The sequence below is a fragment of the Eptesicus fuscus genome, chromosome 2, assembly GCF_027574615.1.
Source record: "Eptesicus fuscus isolate TK198812 chromosome 2, DD_ASM_mEF_20220401, whole genome shotgun sequence".
Taxonomy (NCBI): domain Eukaryota; kingdom Metazoa; phylum Chordata; class Mammalia; order Chiroptera; family Vespertilionidae; genus Eptesicus; species Eptesicus fuscus.
In genome coordinates, this window is record NC_072474.1 from 115958691 (window position 1) to 115976877 (window position 18187).

General features: G+C 66.8%; 2 protein-coding genes across 4 annotated transcripts in view; both read right to left on the reverse strand.

The window, feature by feature from the left end:
* Window positions 1–59: 59 nt before the first annotated feature.
* HGFAC (HGF activator) lies at window positions 60–6739 on the reverse strand. Its single transcript, XM_008150897.3, has 14 exons — window positions 6635–6739; window positions 5958–6138; window positions 5754–5850; window positions 5471–5550; window positions 4801–4923; window positions 4546–4677; window positions 4317–4427; window positions 4050–4224; window positions 3712–3797; window positions 2942–3197; window positions 1448–1587; window positions 1037–1177; window positions 810–958; window positions 60–311 (listed from the first exon to the last, which is right to left on the reverse strand). The coding sequence occupies exons 1-14, from the start codon at window positions 6737–6739 to the stop codon at window positions 129–131; spliced, it is 1959 nt and encodes a 652-aa protein (XP_008149119.2). The 3' UTR covers window positions 60–128.
* Window positions 6740–8072: 1333 nt separating this feature from the next.
* The window catches only part of RGS12 (regulator of G protein signaling 12), a 72151-nt gene continuing 62036 nt past the window's right edge, over window positions 8073–18187 (reverse strand). For all 3 annotated transcript variants that reach the window (XM_054708412.1, XM_054708420.1, XM_054708415.1), the window contains 4 exons: window positions 17338–17408; window positions 16862–17015; window positions 13757–14179; window positions 8073–8558 (listed from right to left, as the gene is read on the reverse strand). In XM_054708412.1, coding sequence (XP_054564387.1) covers window positions 8332–8558; window positions 13757–14179; window positions 16862–17015; window positions 17338–17408 — 875 coding nt within the window. In that variant the 3' untranslated portion in view covers window positions 8073–8331. The remainder of the gene's footprint in view (window positions 8559–13756; window positions 14180–16861; window positions 17016–17337; window positions 17409–18187) is intronic.

Here is an 18187-nt window from a genome sequence, read left to right on the forward strand (position 1 = left end):
GGTCGCGGCCTCAGAGGGGAGGCTGGGTTGGGGCAGCGGGCCAGGCTGGGCGAGCTGTGTTCTCGGGAGCAGCTTTATTGCCAGGAGGCAGGGATGGGCAAGGAGGCACAGGGCCCGGGGGTGGGGTCTCAGGCGGTGTCTGCAGGCCGCTTCGGGGGCCGGATCCGGTCGTTGATCCAGCCCACGTAGTTGGCCACGCGGGTGTAGACGCCGGGCTTGTTGAGCCGCCCGCAGCCGTCGCCCCAGCTGATGATGCCGTACAGGTGGGCCACGCCGTTCTTCTCGCAGACCAGGGGGCCGCCCGAGTCCCCCTGCGGCAGAGCTGCCTGTCAGAGCCGAGGCCAGCTCCTCGGCACCCTGGAAAGAGCCCCCCCACTCCCTGGCCACATCCGAGTTGTGTGACCTGGGAAGAGTGAGGGGCCTCTCTGGGCCTCAGTTTCCCCATCTATGACGGGGGAGGACGCCGCTCCTCCGCCTCAGGCTGCACACACAGGTCCCGCCTGGATGTGCGTGCTGCTGGGACTGGCTGACGGGAGAGCCCCCGGTGAGAGCTCTGGGGGAAGAGGCTGGCCTTTGGGGTCACGTGGCCAGCCCTGCCCCGGTTGAGCTGGGCTGTCCGGCTTTGTGACCGGCTCTTCCCTGAGCCTCAGGCTCCCCGTCTCTGTGAGAGGCTGTCTCTGCTCCACTGTGGGGCCCTCCAGCAGCGGGGGGGACGGGGGTGGGGGCGCGTGTGCTGTCTGCCCGGGCCCCGCTGGCCCTGCGGGCCGGGTTCCCTTCCCCGGGGCGCGCAGGTCTGAGGCTGGGCTCACCTGGCAGGCGTCAGACTTGCAGTCGAAGTAGCCGGCACACAGCATGTTGGGGCTGATGTCGGCCCCGTACACCTCGGGGCTGCTGCACTTGTGGTCGGCCACCAGGGGCACCAGCGCCTCCCGCAGGGAGCTGGAGTAGCCGCTCACGTCTGCGGGCAGGGACACGGGTCAGGGTGGGCGAGGCTCCCCGGGCTCCCCGCTGCCCAGCGGCCCCCACCGCCACGCACTCTCGTCCTGGTGGCCCCAGCCCGCGATCTGGCACTTGTGTCCGGCGGGGAAGGGGCTGCTGGGCTCAGGCAGGCAGATGGGCTGGACGAACTGGGAGCGGACGGCACAGCGGTCCCCCTTCTTCCTCAGCCGGATCAGGACTGGGCGGGAGAGAGCCAGAGGTCAGCCGGGGTGGGGGGTCCGTGATGGACACAGCGTGGCCGCTGAGTCACACCAGGGGCGCCCTGCTGGGCGAGAGGCTGTGACGGGAAGACCCAGAAGGGGCAGGAAGGCCAGGCCAGGCCCCTCCCCACGCCTCTGTCCCTCCGTCCACCCCTCCTCACATTCGCGGACCTGAGGACTCTCCCAGGATTCTCCGGGTGCCCACCCGCCCCTCTCCTGGCTGCGCCCCTGCATGCCCTGAGCCTCACCAAGGTCATGGTCGCTGGGGTTGAACACCGAGTACAGGGGGTACGGGATGTACTTCTCAATGCGAAATGCCTGTGTCACGTCCGTCGTGAGGTTGAAGAAGTGCTGGCCCAGGACCACAGAGACGCTCTCCCTTGGGGGGCTGTGGGGGGGCAGCAGGGCTCTGGCCTCCCCTCTGGGCCCTGGGTTGGCTCTCCCTGCACCCATGGGGGCCAGCGTCCCAGAGACAGCCCCTCGGTCAGCCCCCGGCCCTGTCGGCGCCTCCGCTTTCCCATCTGCTGTGCACGAGGGTCCCTCTCCCTCTGCTCAGCCCTCCTGGCCACTGGGGGACCTCGGCCACTCAGCCCTCCCAGGCCTCAGGCCTTCTGGGAAACGGCTCCCACGCCCTGGGCAGCCGATGCCCAGCGCACCGTGGGGCTCGGTGCCCCCGCCCCCGGGCAGGGCCAGAGCTCAGGGCTCCTGGGTCTCGCTGAGGGTGGGCGGCCAGTGAGCTCAGGGCTGGGGACCCAGGCCCTGAGGGGGAGGGGATCCCAGCTGAGCCTCTGTGTCCTCTAAGGGGCGGGCCCTCCTGCGAGCCCACGCCCTCAACCTCCTTCCTTCTTTCCTGTCCACATCTGTCCCGTCCCAGACTTGTGGCCGGCGTGCTGGGGTCCCCAGGTACCCCCACCAAGCCTGGCCCCGCCCGGCTCCTCCCTCAAAGTGGGAGTGGGTGCCTGCTCCCCTCCCCCAGCCTCTGAACCCTCAACACCATCCTGGGGAGGCTCAGGGGGCCCGTTTCCCAGGCCCAGCCAAGCGCCTGCTGAGGTAACCGGTCAGCACAGGACTTGTGCCCACTCAGCCCCGCCCCCACGCTGCCGTCCCAGGGGTGACCACGGGGGTGCACCGCCAACCCCCAGTCTTCCCCCCCGCTCCTGACTCCTGAGCTGCACTGTCAGGACAGTCCCCGCCCCCAGGCCCCCAGACCTCTGGGCCCAGGCCCGCCGCGGGGAGGGGCTGGCTTCCGCTCAGAGCGGCCGGTCCCCCTGGGAGCGAGGGGCGGGCCCACACTCCCGCAGCCCGCCGACTGGGCGGGGCCTCGAGTCCCAGCGCCCCGAAGCCACCGGCAGTCCAGGGGCGGGGCCTGCCACCGTCCCTACTGCGCATGCCTGACTACCCCCCCACACACACACACCCCCACACACACTCCCCGCGCCCCGAGGCCGCCCTCCCTCCCAGAGCCCCTGACAGCGAGAGCCCGGCGCCGGCAGGATGGCAGGGATGGCATCGGGCAGGGACCCCGTCTCTGCGGCGCCCAGTCCCACGGAGGCAGAGGGCGGCGCGGCCCGGGAGCGGAGGCACCAAAGGATGGAGGTGGCGCGGGTGGCGCGTGGACAGGCGGCGGGGCGGGAGGACGGGCGGGGTGGGGTGGAGAGCCGCAGCGGTGGGCGGCTGGACGCTGGTGGCTGTGCGGGGGCGGAGGCAGGGTCGGTGGGCAGGCGGGGGACCGGGCAGCCCACCTGTGGGAGAAGCAGTGGGCGGCAGACACGACCCAGCAGGTGTGGACCAGGCTCCCCGCGCAGAAGCTGTCCCCGATGTAGATGGCGGCCAGCCAGGGGTGCGAGCCGGGCAGCGAGGACGAGCCCCCGATGATGCGGGGCCGCAGGAAGTTCCTCTTCTTGTGCCGCCGGCCGCAGGCCTGGCGCGCAGGGGAGGCAGCCCCCGGCAGCCTCAGCAGGACCAGGTCGGGTGAGTGCTGGGTTCTGGTGAGGGATTCTGGGGGCACAGGTCGCTGGTCACACGTGCCCCAGGCTGCACCCACCTGCCACCGTCAGGCCCCTGGGCGTTCACCCCCTCCCTCCCCATCCTGGCAGCCCCTCTGGACGAGGGTGCAGGGCTGGCCCCGCTCTGCCTCCGGGCACGGACTCACGCTCTGAGCCTGTTTCCTCGTCTGTAGGAGGAGACCCCAATCCCAGGCTTTGGGGGAACCAGAGTGGCCTGCACACCTGGCAGGTGTTAGGGACCCCAGAGGCAAGGCCAGAGGGGGAGCTGCCCACCCCCAGCGTCTGCCTGCTGGCACCCCGCCCTGCATGGTTCGGGTGCGAGAGCTGCCCAGGGACCTGGGGACCGGCCTGCCTGCTGACTCCTGGGACCAGCCCTGCCCGGGAGCCGCTCTCCATCTCTCAGGTGGGCAGCGGCCTCGGAGAGAAGAGGCCGGGAGTGGGAGTGGGAGTGGGAGTGGGATGGGGCGGCGCCGCCCACCCCGCTCCCCCCTCCGGCCGCCGCGCACCGCAGGCCGCCAGGCGGCAGTACTCCCAGGAGAGCGCGTGCTCCTTCACCACGTAGCACCAGGGCCGCTCGTCCTTGTCGGGGTTCCTGGGGGCAGGGGAGGCGGTGGGTGCTGTCACACTGCCCTCCGCGAGGGACGCGGGACAGGGGCAGGGGGACCCTTGCGGGGGTCCCTTCACCCATCGGAGTGGCCTGTGCTCGCTCTGCGATGGACGCAGGGGCCTGGGGCCTGGGGCCTGGCCCCGCCTGGCCCTTCTCGCTGGGGACGAGCCCCACAGGAAGGCCTCCCCAGGACGGACCCTGCCCCGGGGAGGTGGCCTCGGCCGGGCCAGTGCTGACCGGCAGTAGGCGTGGGGGCCCAGGCCGAGCAGCGCCGCGGCGGCCACCGAGTCCACGTGCAGCTCCTGGTAGAGCAGGTCCGAGTTCCAGGCCAGGCAGCTGAGGCCCGAGGCCGCCGTGCTGGCCACGCCCCGGTACTCGGTGCCGTTCCCCACGAAGCAGCTCTGCGCGGGCACTGTGGGCAGCGGCGGCGGTGAGCCTGGGCCCGAGGCTGCCCGCCCCGCCTGCCCAGGGGCCGGCCCACGGCTCGGAGGCCGAGCCACTCACCGATGTTGCAGAGCCTCCCGGCGTGGCCCGGGGCGCAGGCACAGACGGTGGTCCCGGTGGCCACAACCAGGTGGCAGGTGCCCCCGTTCAGGCACGGGCTGCTCAGGCAGGCTGGGGGAGGGCTCAGAAGCTAGGCTCGGGCCGGGCGCCTGGGTGGTCCCCGCTGAGTCCCTTCCCCTGGCATGGGGCGCCCAGTGGGAAGGCTCTGCCCCCCGCCCAGGTGGGGTACCTGTGTGGCGTGTGTCCTCACACTGGACCCGGCCCCCCGCACACTCGCACTGCTCCACGCGGCCCTGGTGCACGCGGGCCCAGCTGTCGCCCTCCTCCAGGTACTCGTAGCGGGTCTCGTCGAAGCATTTCTCTGGGGACCACACCACGTGTCCCTGCTCTCTGCACACCCCTGTCCCGTGCAGCCCCCCACATACGGCGGGCGCCCCTCCTCCCAGCACCCGGCCAGGCCCCGCGGCCCCCAGGCCCCGCTCACCCGTGCCACAGTCCTTGCCGGTGAAGGCCACGGGGCAGGTGCAGTGGTGGGAGCCGGGGTCCTGGGTGTTGGTGCAGGAGCCCCCGTTGAGGCAGGGGCTGGAGGCACAGGGGTCCAGAGCCGCTGGAGACACGCAGGAGGGTGGGTGGGGGTCTCAGCCCGACCAGTCTGCCCCCCACTCTGCCCCTCACTGCTTGCCTCTGTTGGGCCTGCCACCTTAAAGATGCCCCTTCTGGGGTCCCGGGAAGGGGGTTCTGGGAGGGAATGCCGGCCGCCCACAGCCCCACTCGGCACTCAGGGCCTCTGGCTCTGCACCTAGCATCTTGGGAGCCTGACCACGCCGTCAGGCAGCACAGTCCCCTCCCTTGTGACCTGGGACCATCACAGGCAGGGCTGCCAGCACCTGCAGACCCCACTGGCCCTCACCCGGGCGGGGCTGGCCTGTGTGGCCGCAGGGCCTGGCCTGGCCACCAGGGGGTGTCTTGCTCCCAGCAATGGACAAAGCAACCCTGTGGCCCCAGAGGGGGGGTCCCCTGGCTGATGGCTCCCCTGCCCCTGTCCCTGGGCTCCCACCCCCTTCAGCATGTTGACTGGATGCCCCAGGCTCAGCCCACACAGGCCCAGCCCCCTCCTGGCCTGGGCTCAGGCCTCCCGACCCCCCGGCACCCACCTGGGCCCTCCGGGGGCGCGGAGCCCTGCATGCAGTAGCCCCAGGCCCGGTCGCGGTCATAGTTGTGAGTCGTGGCACACCTGGGGGCGACGTGTGCGGTGACGTGGGTGCCCAGACCAGAGACCTGCCCCTCCCGCCCGAGGCTGCGGATCTCTGCGTGGCAGCACACACTCACGCCCATTCGGTCATGCGTTCATTCACCACACCTGTGTCACCGTCTGAGAGGAGGGTGGGAGGGGCCGTGGGACCAGGAGGAGGGGGGGCCCTGCCCAGCGGGACCCACCACTTCCTGTGGGCGCTCCCCTCTGACGTGCAGGAATGGAGCAGGCGGCCGCCCAAGCGGAAGGGGAACCGGCAGGGCTGCCCGTCCTCGGTGAGCACTGCGGGGAGGCAGCCAGCGTCACGGGGCTCCCGCCCCAGCCTCACCACTCCCCACCCACCCGTCCAGGTGCAGCCCCCCCTCCTCCAGGAAGCCCCCCTGACCGACCTGGGCCCCCAGGGCTGCTGCTGGAGGGGGCCGCCCTGGGTGGGGAGGTGAGCCTCCCACCACGGGGACCCTCTGTCTCTGGAGTGCTCGTGGGTGAGGTTGTAGGGGTCACTGAGGTCACAGGAACAGTGGGGGTCCTGGAGGTCACTGTGGCATTAGGTTCTCGGGACTCCGTGTGGTTCTAGGAGGAACCGAGAGCTGCGACAGCATCCGCATGGGACCGGCCCCCAACACTCAGGCCCTGCCCCGGGCCTCACGTACTTGGGCCCTCAGACCTCGGAGTGGGGACCGGGTGACACGGGACAGCCTGAGGGTCCAACAAGCCCTCCCGCCGAGCCCAGCAGGCCGCAGAGACAGAGCTGGCTCAGGGCCGGCCCGCCTGCTCGATCCTGGGCCTAGCGCTGCGGTGAGGCCCTCCGAGGCCCCACCCCCACCTCAAACTCTCAGACCCCACAGGCCCAGAGAGGGGAGCGGCCCCCATGCCCCGAGGTGGGGGCCCAGTAAGTTAGATGCCCAGGTTCTGCCCTGCCCACCAGCCCAGCACTCCCACCGCACCCCATGGCCAGCTTTCAGCACCTTGGGCCCCTCGCCCGCTCCACACCCGGCCCTGGCTCGGCCTCAGGACCCAGAGTGGGCACAGGGAGCCCCAGGTCACAGCGCGATGGGTCAGTGCTCACCCTGCCAGCCTGGGGCTGGGCCCTGAGAGGCGCCAGCAGCAGCAGCAGCAGCAGGGACAGTCCGGGCGGGGGGCAGGGGCTGGGGACCCAGGCCCAGTGCCCCATGGCTCCTCCCGCGCTGGTATGAGGGCAGCAGGAGTCAGGAGCAGAGTGGCCAGGGCAGGTGGGGTCAAGGCCGCCTGGAAATGATTAACCGGCTGCCTCCCCTGCCGGCCCACAGGCCCACATCTGCTGCCCAGCTCACCCACCAGGCCCACAGGGCCGGCCTCCCCTCTGCTCTCAGCCACAGGGTCCTGGACAGGACAGGGTCCTGGGTCTCCCAGAATGGCATGCAGGCAGGGGCCCGGGCCCCCAGCCCGGCTTCCGGTTCCCGCGTGGCCGCGGAGCTGGCCACTGAGTGTTTGAGCAGCCTGAAACCAGAGCAGCTGCGTGTCTGCTCTTTCCTGCCCGGCCTGCAGGGGGTGCTGCCAGGCGGAGAGGAGGCTGGGCATGCTGGGCTGCGTGTGGCAGTGACCCAGGATGGGGACCTCTGCTGCCCTTCCAGGAGGAGCCTGGGCGGGGGGCCAGGAAGTGCAACACGGGGAGCAGGACCAGAGCCCCTCGGGCTGCCCTGACCTGGGGTGTCCAGGAGTTCCCCTCCCCACCTCTCCTGGACTCCCTCTCTGGTCCCCAGCAGAGGCGAGGCCAGGTATCCAGGGGCCATGAAGAGCCAGAGGCCTGGCTTAGGGTCCTCTGTGACCTGGGCTGGGCAGTGCCCCGCACACAGCAGTTACCCCTCCCGGCCCAGAATGCCGGCCGCCCGCAATGGGTGCAGAGGGGCAGGCACTGCACCCGCCTCGTTGCGCCCAGGAGACGTGGGTGCCTCCCCTAGACCCCCTCCCTGGAAGCATCCAGAACCCCACGGCCTGGCTCTGTTCTCTGGCCTCTGACAAACCCAATAAGACAAGACCCCACCCCTTCCCCACCAACTGAGGATGGCAGACCGAGGGGCGGGGGCCCCTCAGCATTGAGCTGTACACTGGGGCTCCAGCGAGGCCACCTGGGACCAGGGCGCCGTCTCCGTCTGCTTCAACCCGACACCACACAGGGCCCTGCCGCTGACCTGCCACCGGTCCCCTCCTGACTTGGCTCAAGCCGTTCTGGAATCAAGCTCGCTCCAGCCTCAGGGGCTGGCACGGCCCTGCCACTCTTGCCCAGGCCTTCGGCTCAGGGGATCCCTCCACAGACAGGCCAAGGGCATGGCAGCCTGCAGGTCCCCACTGTGCCCAGAGAGGAGCCTGCGCTGACCTGCAGGGGGTGGTGTGGATTGGACGAGACCAGGGCCTGGCCCGCAGGCTCACTTCCTCAAGCCCCTCCCACATGGTCCTGGAGGCCATGGCAAGGACACGAGGATGGAGGACAGACGGCCTGGGGCCCAGCACCCAGCAGGAGGCCAACGCAGGGTCCTCGAAGACACTTTATTGGGGGAAGGCTGGAGGCCGCGGCAGGGGGCGGGCCCAGGAGCCCTCCGAGCCAGCCCTCCGCCTTCCGGGTGGCTTCCAAGGGCGCGGTGGCCGGGGAGGCCGCCAAAGTCCCTCCCGATGGCTGCGGCCGCCCCGGGACACGGCCTTCGGATTCATGTCCAGGCGTGCAGCTCGGGGGGTGGGGGGGAGGGTCCAGGGGCATGGGGCCCGCCGGCGGGCGGGCTGCGGGCGACCTCAGACGAAGGTGGCGTGGTGCGGGCTGGCTTTAGGCTTGGCGGGCCCACCTGCGACGGGGCTCAGGCCGGGGAGGTCTGGTGCGGGGGGCCTGCTGGCCTGTGGCCTCCGGGGGCCCATCCACACCCCTGGAGCCCTGCAGCCTGGGCCAGGGGCCGAGCCAGCGACCAAGTCCACATCGATGATCGTGTTGACCGGGAGGCCTCGGCTGCTGTGGGCCCTGCCTCCTGTCACAGGGAGAAGAGAGAGGCTGTCACCATCACCCCCAGGCCTGCAGACACCCCGCAGGAGTCCCCACCCACCTGCCCTGCACGGACACTGGCCGTGGGACGGGTTCCTCAAATGCCCAAATGCATCCCGCAGGCTGGCTACCTCTGACCTTAGCCTCGGCCGGGGTCAGGGGTCTGCAGACCGCCAGCCTCAAGCCCTAGCCCCTCGGGGCCCCCTGCACGTCCGGGTGGCGGAGGCCCTGGCAGACGCCACACAGTGTGGGGAAGGTCCCAGGCCGCGGGGGCGCAGGCATGAATTGAGTGAGGAGGGCAGGGGCTGGGGCCCCAGTGCTGGGGGTGCAGGGCCCAGGTTCTGTGCCATGGCACCCGGGGAGCCCCTACTGGTCACAGGAACACCCAGGGCTCCCTGCGCCCTGCCCTCATCCAGTCTGTGCCAGGCCAGCCCGGGTCCTTCAAAAGCTGTTCAGCACCTGGTCCCTGCCCCGCCTGCCCCTGCCCCCCTCATCCCGCCCCTTCCGCTGGCGCCCCCCCGGCCGGCTGGCCGAGGACGCTGAACTGCCCCTGGCGGGGCTGTGAGTGGGAGGTGTGCGGTGAGCGCTGCAGGAATGAGGATTTCTGGGCTCCAGGAGGGGCTGGGATGGCAAAGGAACTGGAGGGGGAGAGGAGGGGTCCCAGGGCCCCACGAGGCTGCAGGGACCCAGTGGCTCCCAGCTGGGTTGTGGCCAGTGGAGAGCAGTGTCGGGGGGGCTGTCAGCACGAGAGACCTCCCTGCCGCCCTGGGCTCAGGGACAGAGCCGGCCCTGCTGAGACCCGCCTCATCTTCCCTGACCCCCACCCCAGGCTACTATGGCCCCCAACTCTCCTGGGGGCTGTCTGCGGGGCTTGTCCTTAGGCCAAGGGGAGCTGGGGCCACAATAAGTGGGTGCCAAGGGACGGGCTCCCTTGCCTGGGCTAGGGGGGGACCCAGCTCTGGGTGGGGCTGTTCCAGACAGGACTGGCCCTCAGCAAGGCCCCCAGGCACTCCGGCCCCACACACAGACCTCACTGCCAGCCTCACTGCAGGACGCAGCTCACAGGCCAGCGTGGGGCAGAGGCGGCTCCAGAGGTTGTCAGCTGTCCACCTCAGGCCCATGTCCTCACCTCACAGTCCTTCCTGGCACCTGCCTGGGTTCTGGCTGCGCTCTCCTACCCCTTGGCCACACCCGGGCCTCGTGCCGTCCCCCGAGCGGACAGTCTGCCCCTCCTGCCGGCTGCTCAGTGCCCAGTGCTTCGCCTCAGCCCCAGGAGTCCTCGGGCCGCCAGAAACGCTTAGGCCCTGGGGTGGGCAGCCCCGACTCCGTGCTAGGAACCTCTGGGCGGGCCGCAGAGCCCGGGCGAGGCGCTGGAGGACGGAGACCTGTCTCCAGGCACAGTCCCCAGGGACCGGCATGGGTGGGCTTGGCAGATGCTCCTAGCCCCGGTGCCCTCCACGCCCTCCTCTGGCTCACTGCCAGGATGGGGCGGGCTGTGCCGCCCAGGTTAGGGATGCCAGGGCCTGGCGTAGAATCTATAGGGTGTCGGTGAGCCCAGGGCCGAGGGCTCTCAGGTGCCCACGGCGAGCAGGCATCTCAGCCCGTGACCCACAACAGACGTGGAGTCCTGCCCCACGGACCAGCCCTCCCTGGGCCTCGGTTTCCCCAGCCTGGCTCTGCTTCCTCCATGGGGTCAGAAGCCTGTGTCCCCAGCTGCTCTGCGGCCCCAAAGTCCCACCCTACTGCACCCCAGGCCTCCATGAGCGCCTCCACATGGTCCCCAGGGCTTTCCCCTGGCTTGTCGGTGTCAGAGTGCCTGGCCACGTGTCCTTCCCCCACATGGCTGCCGGGCCAGGCGTGTCCTATTCAAAACAATGGGGAAGGGTTTCCCCCTGAGGTCCGAGGGCCCAGTCCTTTGGTCATTCATCAAACACCCCACTAGGCCTGCCCACTGGGCCCCCATGCTCCACACGGCGGCTGCAGGGTGGGAGGTGGGGGCAGGGCGCTTCCATTTAGCTTCAGAGTGGAGAGGGCAGGGTTTGCCCCAGGTTCTCTGCCCGCTCGGGGGCATTTGGAGAGTCAAGGACCTGCGGCCCCACTCAGGCCAGGAGCCTGGCCCCTCCCGTCCAGCCCTGACGGGCCCGGGGCGACAGAGGCTGCAGGGACAGCTCAGCAGGCCAGGGCAGGCATGCTGTGTCGGGGACGGGGCAGCTGGTGCAGGCCGAGGACCGGTATCGTGGGGGGTGGCCAAGGTCCAGGCCCTTCCTGCCTGCCCGGCCCAGATCTGCTTTCTGAGTGAGTGGCAGCCCCAGGCCTGTGACTCAGTGGCAGCAGCCCAGCCCCGTGCAGCAGACGGGCGCCGAGGCCTGGTGCCAGGGCCTGCCGGAGCAGCTGCCCGCCTGGCCTCCTGGCAGGCAGGCAACACGGGACCCCACAGGGCCCCGGGGCCATTTCCAAAGGGGGCCTGTGCCACTCCCTCTACCAGATGTGCGGCTGGGCCGGGACCTCGCCTCCGCCTCAGGTCGCCCTGCTGGCCCCTCCCCCCAGGGCTCCACAGCCCCACATCAGCTGACGAATTCTGTGGTTCCAGCTCCCGTCAGCCCCTGGGGGCCCAGCTGGAACGCCCACTGCAATCGGGGTGCCAGAGCCACCTCAGTTGCCGATCCCGGGCCCTTCCTGCCCCCAGAGGGACCCTCCTTGTCCTCCTCTGCTGTGACTTCTGCCCACATGCTCTGACTCGTCTGCTAGGCGGGTCCTTTGTGTCCTTCCAGGCCACCCTGCCACTCCTCCGTGAAGCCTCCCGGGGTGCCCCTCACTCTCACAGCACAAGGAGACTGGGCACAGCTACACGGAAATATGGGGAGGGGAGGGGCAGGGCAGCCCTGGACACCCCACCCACCCCACGCTTCCTTGGAGGCGGAGTCCCTGTGAGCAAGAACCTCACAGCCCCAACCAAAGCCCTGGCTCCGCTCGTGGCACACACAGCCCCTCCACTCGGACCCAGCGGGTGGGGGGCGGCGCTGTGACAGGCAGGGGCGGGGCTAAAGGTCCTCATGCAGCCCTAACCGGTTTGGCTCAGTGGATGGAGCGTCGGTCTGCGGACTGAAAGGTCCCGGGTTCGATTCCGGTCAAGGGCATGTACCTTGGTTGCGGGCACATCCCCAGTAGGGGGGTGTGCAGGAGGCAGCTGATGGATGTTTCTCTCTCATCGATGTTTCTAGCTCTCTATCCCTTGCCCTTCCTCTCTGTAAAAATCAATAAAATATATATTTTTAAAAAAAAAAAGGTCCTCATGCAGCCAGTGTGTGCTGAGCGCCCTTGGGTGAGGCCACGTCCAAGGAGAATGGGGACGGAGGCTTTGACGACCCGACCCAAGGGCTGAGCCCAGGGAACAGAGGGTGCCTGTCACCAGGTGGGAAGCCTGAGCCGGGAGCGGGCACACCGTGCAGGGGCACACCGTGCAGGGGCGCACCAAGCTCGGAGCGTGGAGCCGCAGGGGCCGGTGGGAACTGAGAGCCAGCCCACCACAGGGCAGCCGCGAGTCTCGGCTCTGGCCCCCAGGAATGGGCGGGAGAATCGGGCCTGGTCGCCTCCCCTCCCAAGGCGACAGCACCGCTGCGCTCAGGGAGAGGCCCGGGCTGCCCCCGCCCCGCTGCCCATGCGCGCGTCACCGCCGCCGGCACAGGTACTTGCTGGGTGCTTGAGAGCATCTGCCGAGTGAACGACCTATTTTAAAAGCCACTAGATCGCCCTGGCTGGTGTGGCTCAGTGGAAAGAGTGTCGGCCTGGGGGCTGAGGGGTCCCGGGTTTGATTCCAATCAAGGGCACATGCCCAGGTTGCAGGCTCGATCCCCAGTGTGGGGCATGCATGAGGCAGCCGATCCATGATTCTCTCTCATTCTTGATGTTTCTGTCTCTCTCCTTCTCTGAAATCAATAAAAGATATATATATATATATATATATATATATATATATATATATATATATAAAAGCCACTCTGTTAAGGTGAACCCACTGGAGTCCCTAAAAATGCGTACGCTTTCCTTGGAGTAAAACACATGTATAGTTTGCTGAAGTGGCCATAGGCAGTCACGGGAAAGAAAGTTTTAGTCCAGTCCAGTGAAGAGCGGTGGAGTTTATTCCTCCTGGGAGAACACGGACCCGGGCACGGGCGACAGGACACAGGTGCGCAGGGAGCAGGGGAGTCGCAGTGCGTGCGGCGGCGACAGCATGCACCCTGGCTCCGCGCGGGGGTGCGCTCTGGGGGAAGGCGCCGGCGGTCCCCACAGCCAGGTCCCCCACAAGCCACCAGGGAAGCGGGGGTAACGCCCCCACCAGGTGCGGCTGCAGGTCCCGCAGGACCCAGGCCGCCCTGGCGGGTGAGCACGGGGCATCCCATCGCCTGCCAGCGGATCGGGACCGACAGCGTCCGGGAGTCACGAGTGTGCGGAGGAGCAGGGCGGCCCGCTCTGTCAGCGTGGACACCGAGCAGGCGCCCGTCCACCCAGCGGGGACGCACACGGGCCATGCACAGTGCGGGCGGGGGGCAGGGCTCTTGGAAGGCCCTCACAGCAGGCCGGAGCCTCGCCTCAACTTCCAGCTGCGGCTCCCGGGGACAGTCCCTCCGCCAGCCGCACGTCTCACGCTCCCGGCAGCTCAGCGCGATGCCTGTGGCTGCCCGCGGTCCGGACACGAGCTGCCCGGCCAGGCCGCCGCCCCGAGATGGGCTCCGTGCCGAGCGCGGTCCTAAGTCACCTGGGCGTCACGCACCCCTCAAGACAAATGCTTTTGTTCAGTCTCGAGACAAACACGAACCACGCTAGCTCTCCTCATTTTAAGGAACACATACATTTCCGGAGTCCCCGGACAGGGGGCGAGGGGTGAGGAGGCCGCTGTCTGCTCACACAACACGGCACACGCCGGGAGGCCTCCGGGACCCGTCCTGACCACACTCCGACCTCAGCTGTGCCTGACACCTCCTGGCAGACCAGCCCACAGTAACTATGGTAACAGAGGGGACGTGCCGTGGAAGAGCCTCGTTAGACGATCATGGGGCAGAGGGCCGACCTCCCACAGCTGTGTCTTTTTTTATTGGGGACCAGGTGGACGTTCCCGGGGGACATCCCCGGGGGACAGTGGAGAGCAGAGTCAGAGGTGAGCAGGGGAGCCATGCCCGGCGGTACCTGGAGTGGGAGGTCCTGCCGGGTCCTGCGGGGCAGGGGGGGGCGGCAGCAAAGTGCTGTTGGGGCTGCTGATGTCCCCCTCCCCGGTGAGCATCAGGTCGGCCACGTGTTCGCCCTCCAGGGTCTGGACGCCCCCGGCCTCCGCTTCCGGCATGTGGGGCGTGGGCGTTGTGGGGGTCGTGGAGGTGCAGAAGGGGGGGCTGTCAGCGGAGCTGGGGCTGGTGGCTGGGCTGGTGGGGTGCTCTCGGCTGGGCCCCCAGGGCTCTCGGGGCCGGGGTGCCTTCTCCTGGCCGGGGCGGCCGGGCTCGGGCGTGCTCGGGGGTAAGCGCAGGAACTCGGGCAGCACCAGGTCTTCCTTCCTCAGCAGCCCGCGCTGGTCCTCGGCCCTGTTGCTCTGAGCCTTGGAAATAAGCTCAAAAAACGCTGTTGGGAGGAAACCCCGTGGACCGAGTGTGAGAGCCTCACCCTCTGCCCGCAGCCACAGTGCACGTCTGGAACGTTCTCGGCTCGCTGTCCTACTGCCTTCGGACTGCAGGCTGCGGCCAGGAGGTCCCGCACCCCTAGCACCTCAGCCCACAGAACTGCAGTAAGGCCCGGGCTTCTAGAACAATCCAAAGCAGCCCTAAGCCTCCCCCAAAATCTGTGAAGTCCAGACCCAGTCACCCACACCCATGACCCCCCACGGCCGTGCTGACAGCTCGGGGTGCTGGCTGTGCTCTGGCGGGGACGTGGCGCTGGGGACCTCGACACGCAGCCCTGGCCCCGCCCACATGAAGGAGTGACCGCAGAGGCTGCAGCGCGGCAGGGCCGGCGGCGGGGTGAGCCGCCTGCGCCAGAGGAGGGGCCCGGAGGGGCGGTGCGAAGGGCCCTTGGTGGTGGCACCAAGCCTGGGCTCTGGAGTCCTGTTTACATGGAGCCCCTCAGCCCTCGGGCCCCTCCGCGCCCTCCACACCTGCTGGCCTGGCTCTGGCGGGCCCCTCGAGAGCCATCTTACTGGAGGGCGTTTCCAGTGGAGCTCAAGGCCACGGTCAAAGGAGAAGGGCCCGGCTGGGCTTCTCTAGCATCCAACTGCTCTCAGTCGTGAACCAGGACAAGGGCTTTCAAACCTGACATCTTAATGCCTCTCAGGAAGGCGCCAACCTCAGCGCGGGTGTGCGCTCCTGCTCTCTGCCCGAGAGCCCACACTGCGGGGCTGTGGCTGCAGGGTTATGGTTGTAAGGAGGGTTGTGAGGGGCGTAAGGGTTATGGCTGTAGGGTTATGGCTATAAGGGGGGTTGTGAGAGGTGTAGGGTTATGGCTGTAGGATTATGGCTATAAGGGGGTTGTGAGGGGTGTAGGATTATGGCTATAAGGGGGTTGTGAGGGGTGTAGGGTTATGGCTATAAGGAGGGTTGCGAGGGGTGTAGGGTTATGGCTGTAGGATTATGGCTATAAGGGGGGTTGTGAGAGGTGTAGGGTTATGGCTGTAAGGAGGGTTGTGAGGGGTGTAGGGTTATGGCTATAAGGGGGGTTGTGAGGGGTGTAGGGTTATGGCTGTAAGGAGGGTTGTGAGGGGTGTAGGGTTATGGCTATAAGGGGGTTGTGAGGGGTGTACGGTTATGGCTATAAGGGGGGTTGTGAGGGGTGTAGGGTTATGGCTGTAAGGAGGGTTGTGAGGGGTGTAGGGTTATGGCTGTAAGGGGGTTGTGAGGGGTGTAGGGTTATGGCTGTAGGATTATGGCTATAAGGGGGGTTGTGAGAGGTGTAGGGTTATGGCTGTAAGGGGGTTGTGAGGGGTGTAGGGTTATGGCTGTAAGGAGGGTTGTGAGGGGTGTAGGGTTATGGCTGTAAGGGGGTTGTGAGGGGTGTAGGGTTATGGCTGTAAGGGGGTTGTGAGGGGTGTAGGGTTATGGCTGTAAGGCGGGTTGTGAGGGGTGTAGGGTTATGGCTGTAAGGGGGGTTGTGAGGGGTGTAGGGTTATGGCTATAAGGGGGTTGTGAGGGGTGTAGGATTATGGCTATAAGGGGGTTGTGAGGGGTGTAGGATTATGGCTGTAAGGGGGTTGTGAGGGGTGTAGGGTTATGGCTGTAAGGGGGTTGTGAGGGGTGTAGGGTTATGGCTGTAAGGAGGGTTGTGAGGGGTGTAGGGCTATGGCTGTAAGGAGGGTTATGAGGGGTGTAGGGTTATGGCTGTAAGGGGGTTGTGAGGGGTGTAGGGTTATGGCTGTAAGGAGGGTTGGGAGGGGTGTAGGGTTATGGCTGTAGGGTTATGGCTGTAAGGGGGTTGTGAGGGGTGTAGGGTTATGGCTGTAAGGAGGGTTGTGAGGGGTGTAGGGTTATGGCTGTAAGGGGGTTGTGAGGGGTGTAGGGTTATGGCTGTAAGGGGGTTGTGAGGGGTGTAGGGTTATGGCTGTAAAGGGGTTGTGAGGGGTGTAGGGTTATGGCTGTAAGGAGGGTTGTGAGGGGTGTAGGGTTATGGCTGTAAGGGGGTTGTGAGGGGTGTAGGGTTATGGCTGTAAGGGGGTTGTGAGGGGTGTAGGATTATGGCTGTAAGGGGGTTGTGAGGGGTGTAGGGTTATGGCTGTAAGGGGGTTGTGAGGGGTGTAGGGTTGTGGCTGAAAGGGGGGACTTCACAGGGAGCTGGGCAGCTGAGCAGGAGGAACTCTGGGTTAAAATCCGGGTCACAGTGACAACTATGAGTCCTGATTCTGCTTTTCTGTTAGATGTTTCCAAAGGGGAGACTCCCCCCTCTCCATCTCTGCGGTGCCTCCCGCAGGTCAGGGCAGAGGTCGGGGACCCGGGCCTGCTCGCCTGGCGCCGCCTGCTGTGAGGACCTTCTGACACTACTGAGCCTCCATCCAGCGGGGACAGAGACGGAGGGAGCCGGGGAGCCTGCCAGGACCACCACGCTGCCCCTGCCCCCCAGGGGTCCTCCCTGACTCCGAGGGGCCCGGCTCTCAGTCTGCAAACTGGGGTTCAGCCCCAGACTGACACGGAGGAACACACTCTCATGTGACAGGGACCACAGTCACCCCAATGTCAATCGCTCAGAGAACGCGCTAATGAGAGGACTAGAGACGGACATTGTATTCACTAAAACACGTGCAAGTTTAAAAAGTACACATACCCTCTGCTTCGTCCAAATTAATTTTCTGATATTTTTTTTTCCCAATCTTTGCAATAGATTCTTCTCTCTTTGAAAGCCGGGGATCCCTAGCATTTTTTCCATTTTCTCCTTTTATTTTAATAGAATTAGACTTGCCTAGTGTTCTCTCCTCTCCCTGCATCAGAAGGAAAGTCAAAGTTCTACTCACAGTTCAGACACGACAGCACAGTTCACAGTGACAGGCGGGGTTTGAAACGGGAGCCATGACAAGGATTCACACCCAGAGCACGTCGGGCTCTGTGCCCAGCACAGGGCAGCGGGCTGGCGCGTCAGGCCCCGGGAGCAGCCCCGGGGGAGGGGGGGGCGAGAGGACACCGAGAGGGGCTGCCAGCCCGGCCAGAGAGGGGTGGGCACCAGCGGGCAGCACACGGCTCTCTGGGGAGCACATGACCGGCATGCGGGGAGCGGGGCACGCTGCGGGCCGGGCGGGGGATTACCGTAGCCGAGAAATTCCTGGAGCTGGAGCTGCCCGCTGTGGTCTGTTTGAGCGGCGTCCCTCTCTGTTTATCTGCGGGTCAGAGCAGAGAGGAGCGTTGGTCACAGCACACTGACCGAGCATCCGTCTATGTTATCTGTGTTCTTAGAGCAAAGCTGGAGCGGCAAAGGAGCGGCCGGCCCCTTATCCAATCTGCACAGAAAGGCCCAACGCCCCGGGCAGGACCAGGGGCAGGACGTCTCCTCCGCCTTGGCCAGGGCAGGACGTGGTGTGTGTGTGTGGGTGTGTGAGTGTGTGCGTGAGTGTGCGCGCGTGTGTGCGTGCGCGTGAGTATGTGTGAGTGTGAGTGTGTGCGTGTGTGAGTGTGTGCGAGTGTGTGTGTGTGTGTGTGTGAGTGTGAGAGTGTGTGTGAGTGTGAGTGTGTGCGTGTGTGAATGTGTGAGAGTGTGTGTGTATGTGTGTGTGTGCGTGTGTGAGTCTGTGTGCGAGCGTGCATGTGTGTGTGTGTGAGTGTGTGTGCGCGTGTGTGTGCGTGTGAGCGTGCATGTGTGTGTGAGCGTGCGTGCGTGTGTGTGTGTGTGTGAGTGTGCATGTGTGTGTGTGTGCATGTGTGTGTGTGTGTGTGTGTGTGTGTGTGTGTGGAGAGGGCCACAGGCGGCTGGACACCATGTACTGGGATATGTGGAGGCGAGGTGATTAAAGAGCTTGTTTCGTGGACTATTTGGTGTGAATATTCTCTAGAAAAATGGTCACATATTTTCAAATACAACCATTGCCCCAAGTCAGGGCTGTGGTCTGGCCTCAATGGCCAACCCAGCCCCAAGTCCACCTCTCAGCCCCACTGGGCTGCA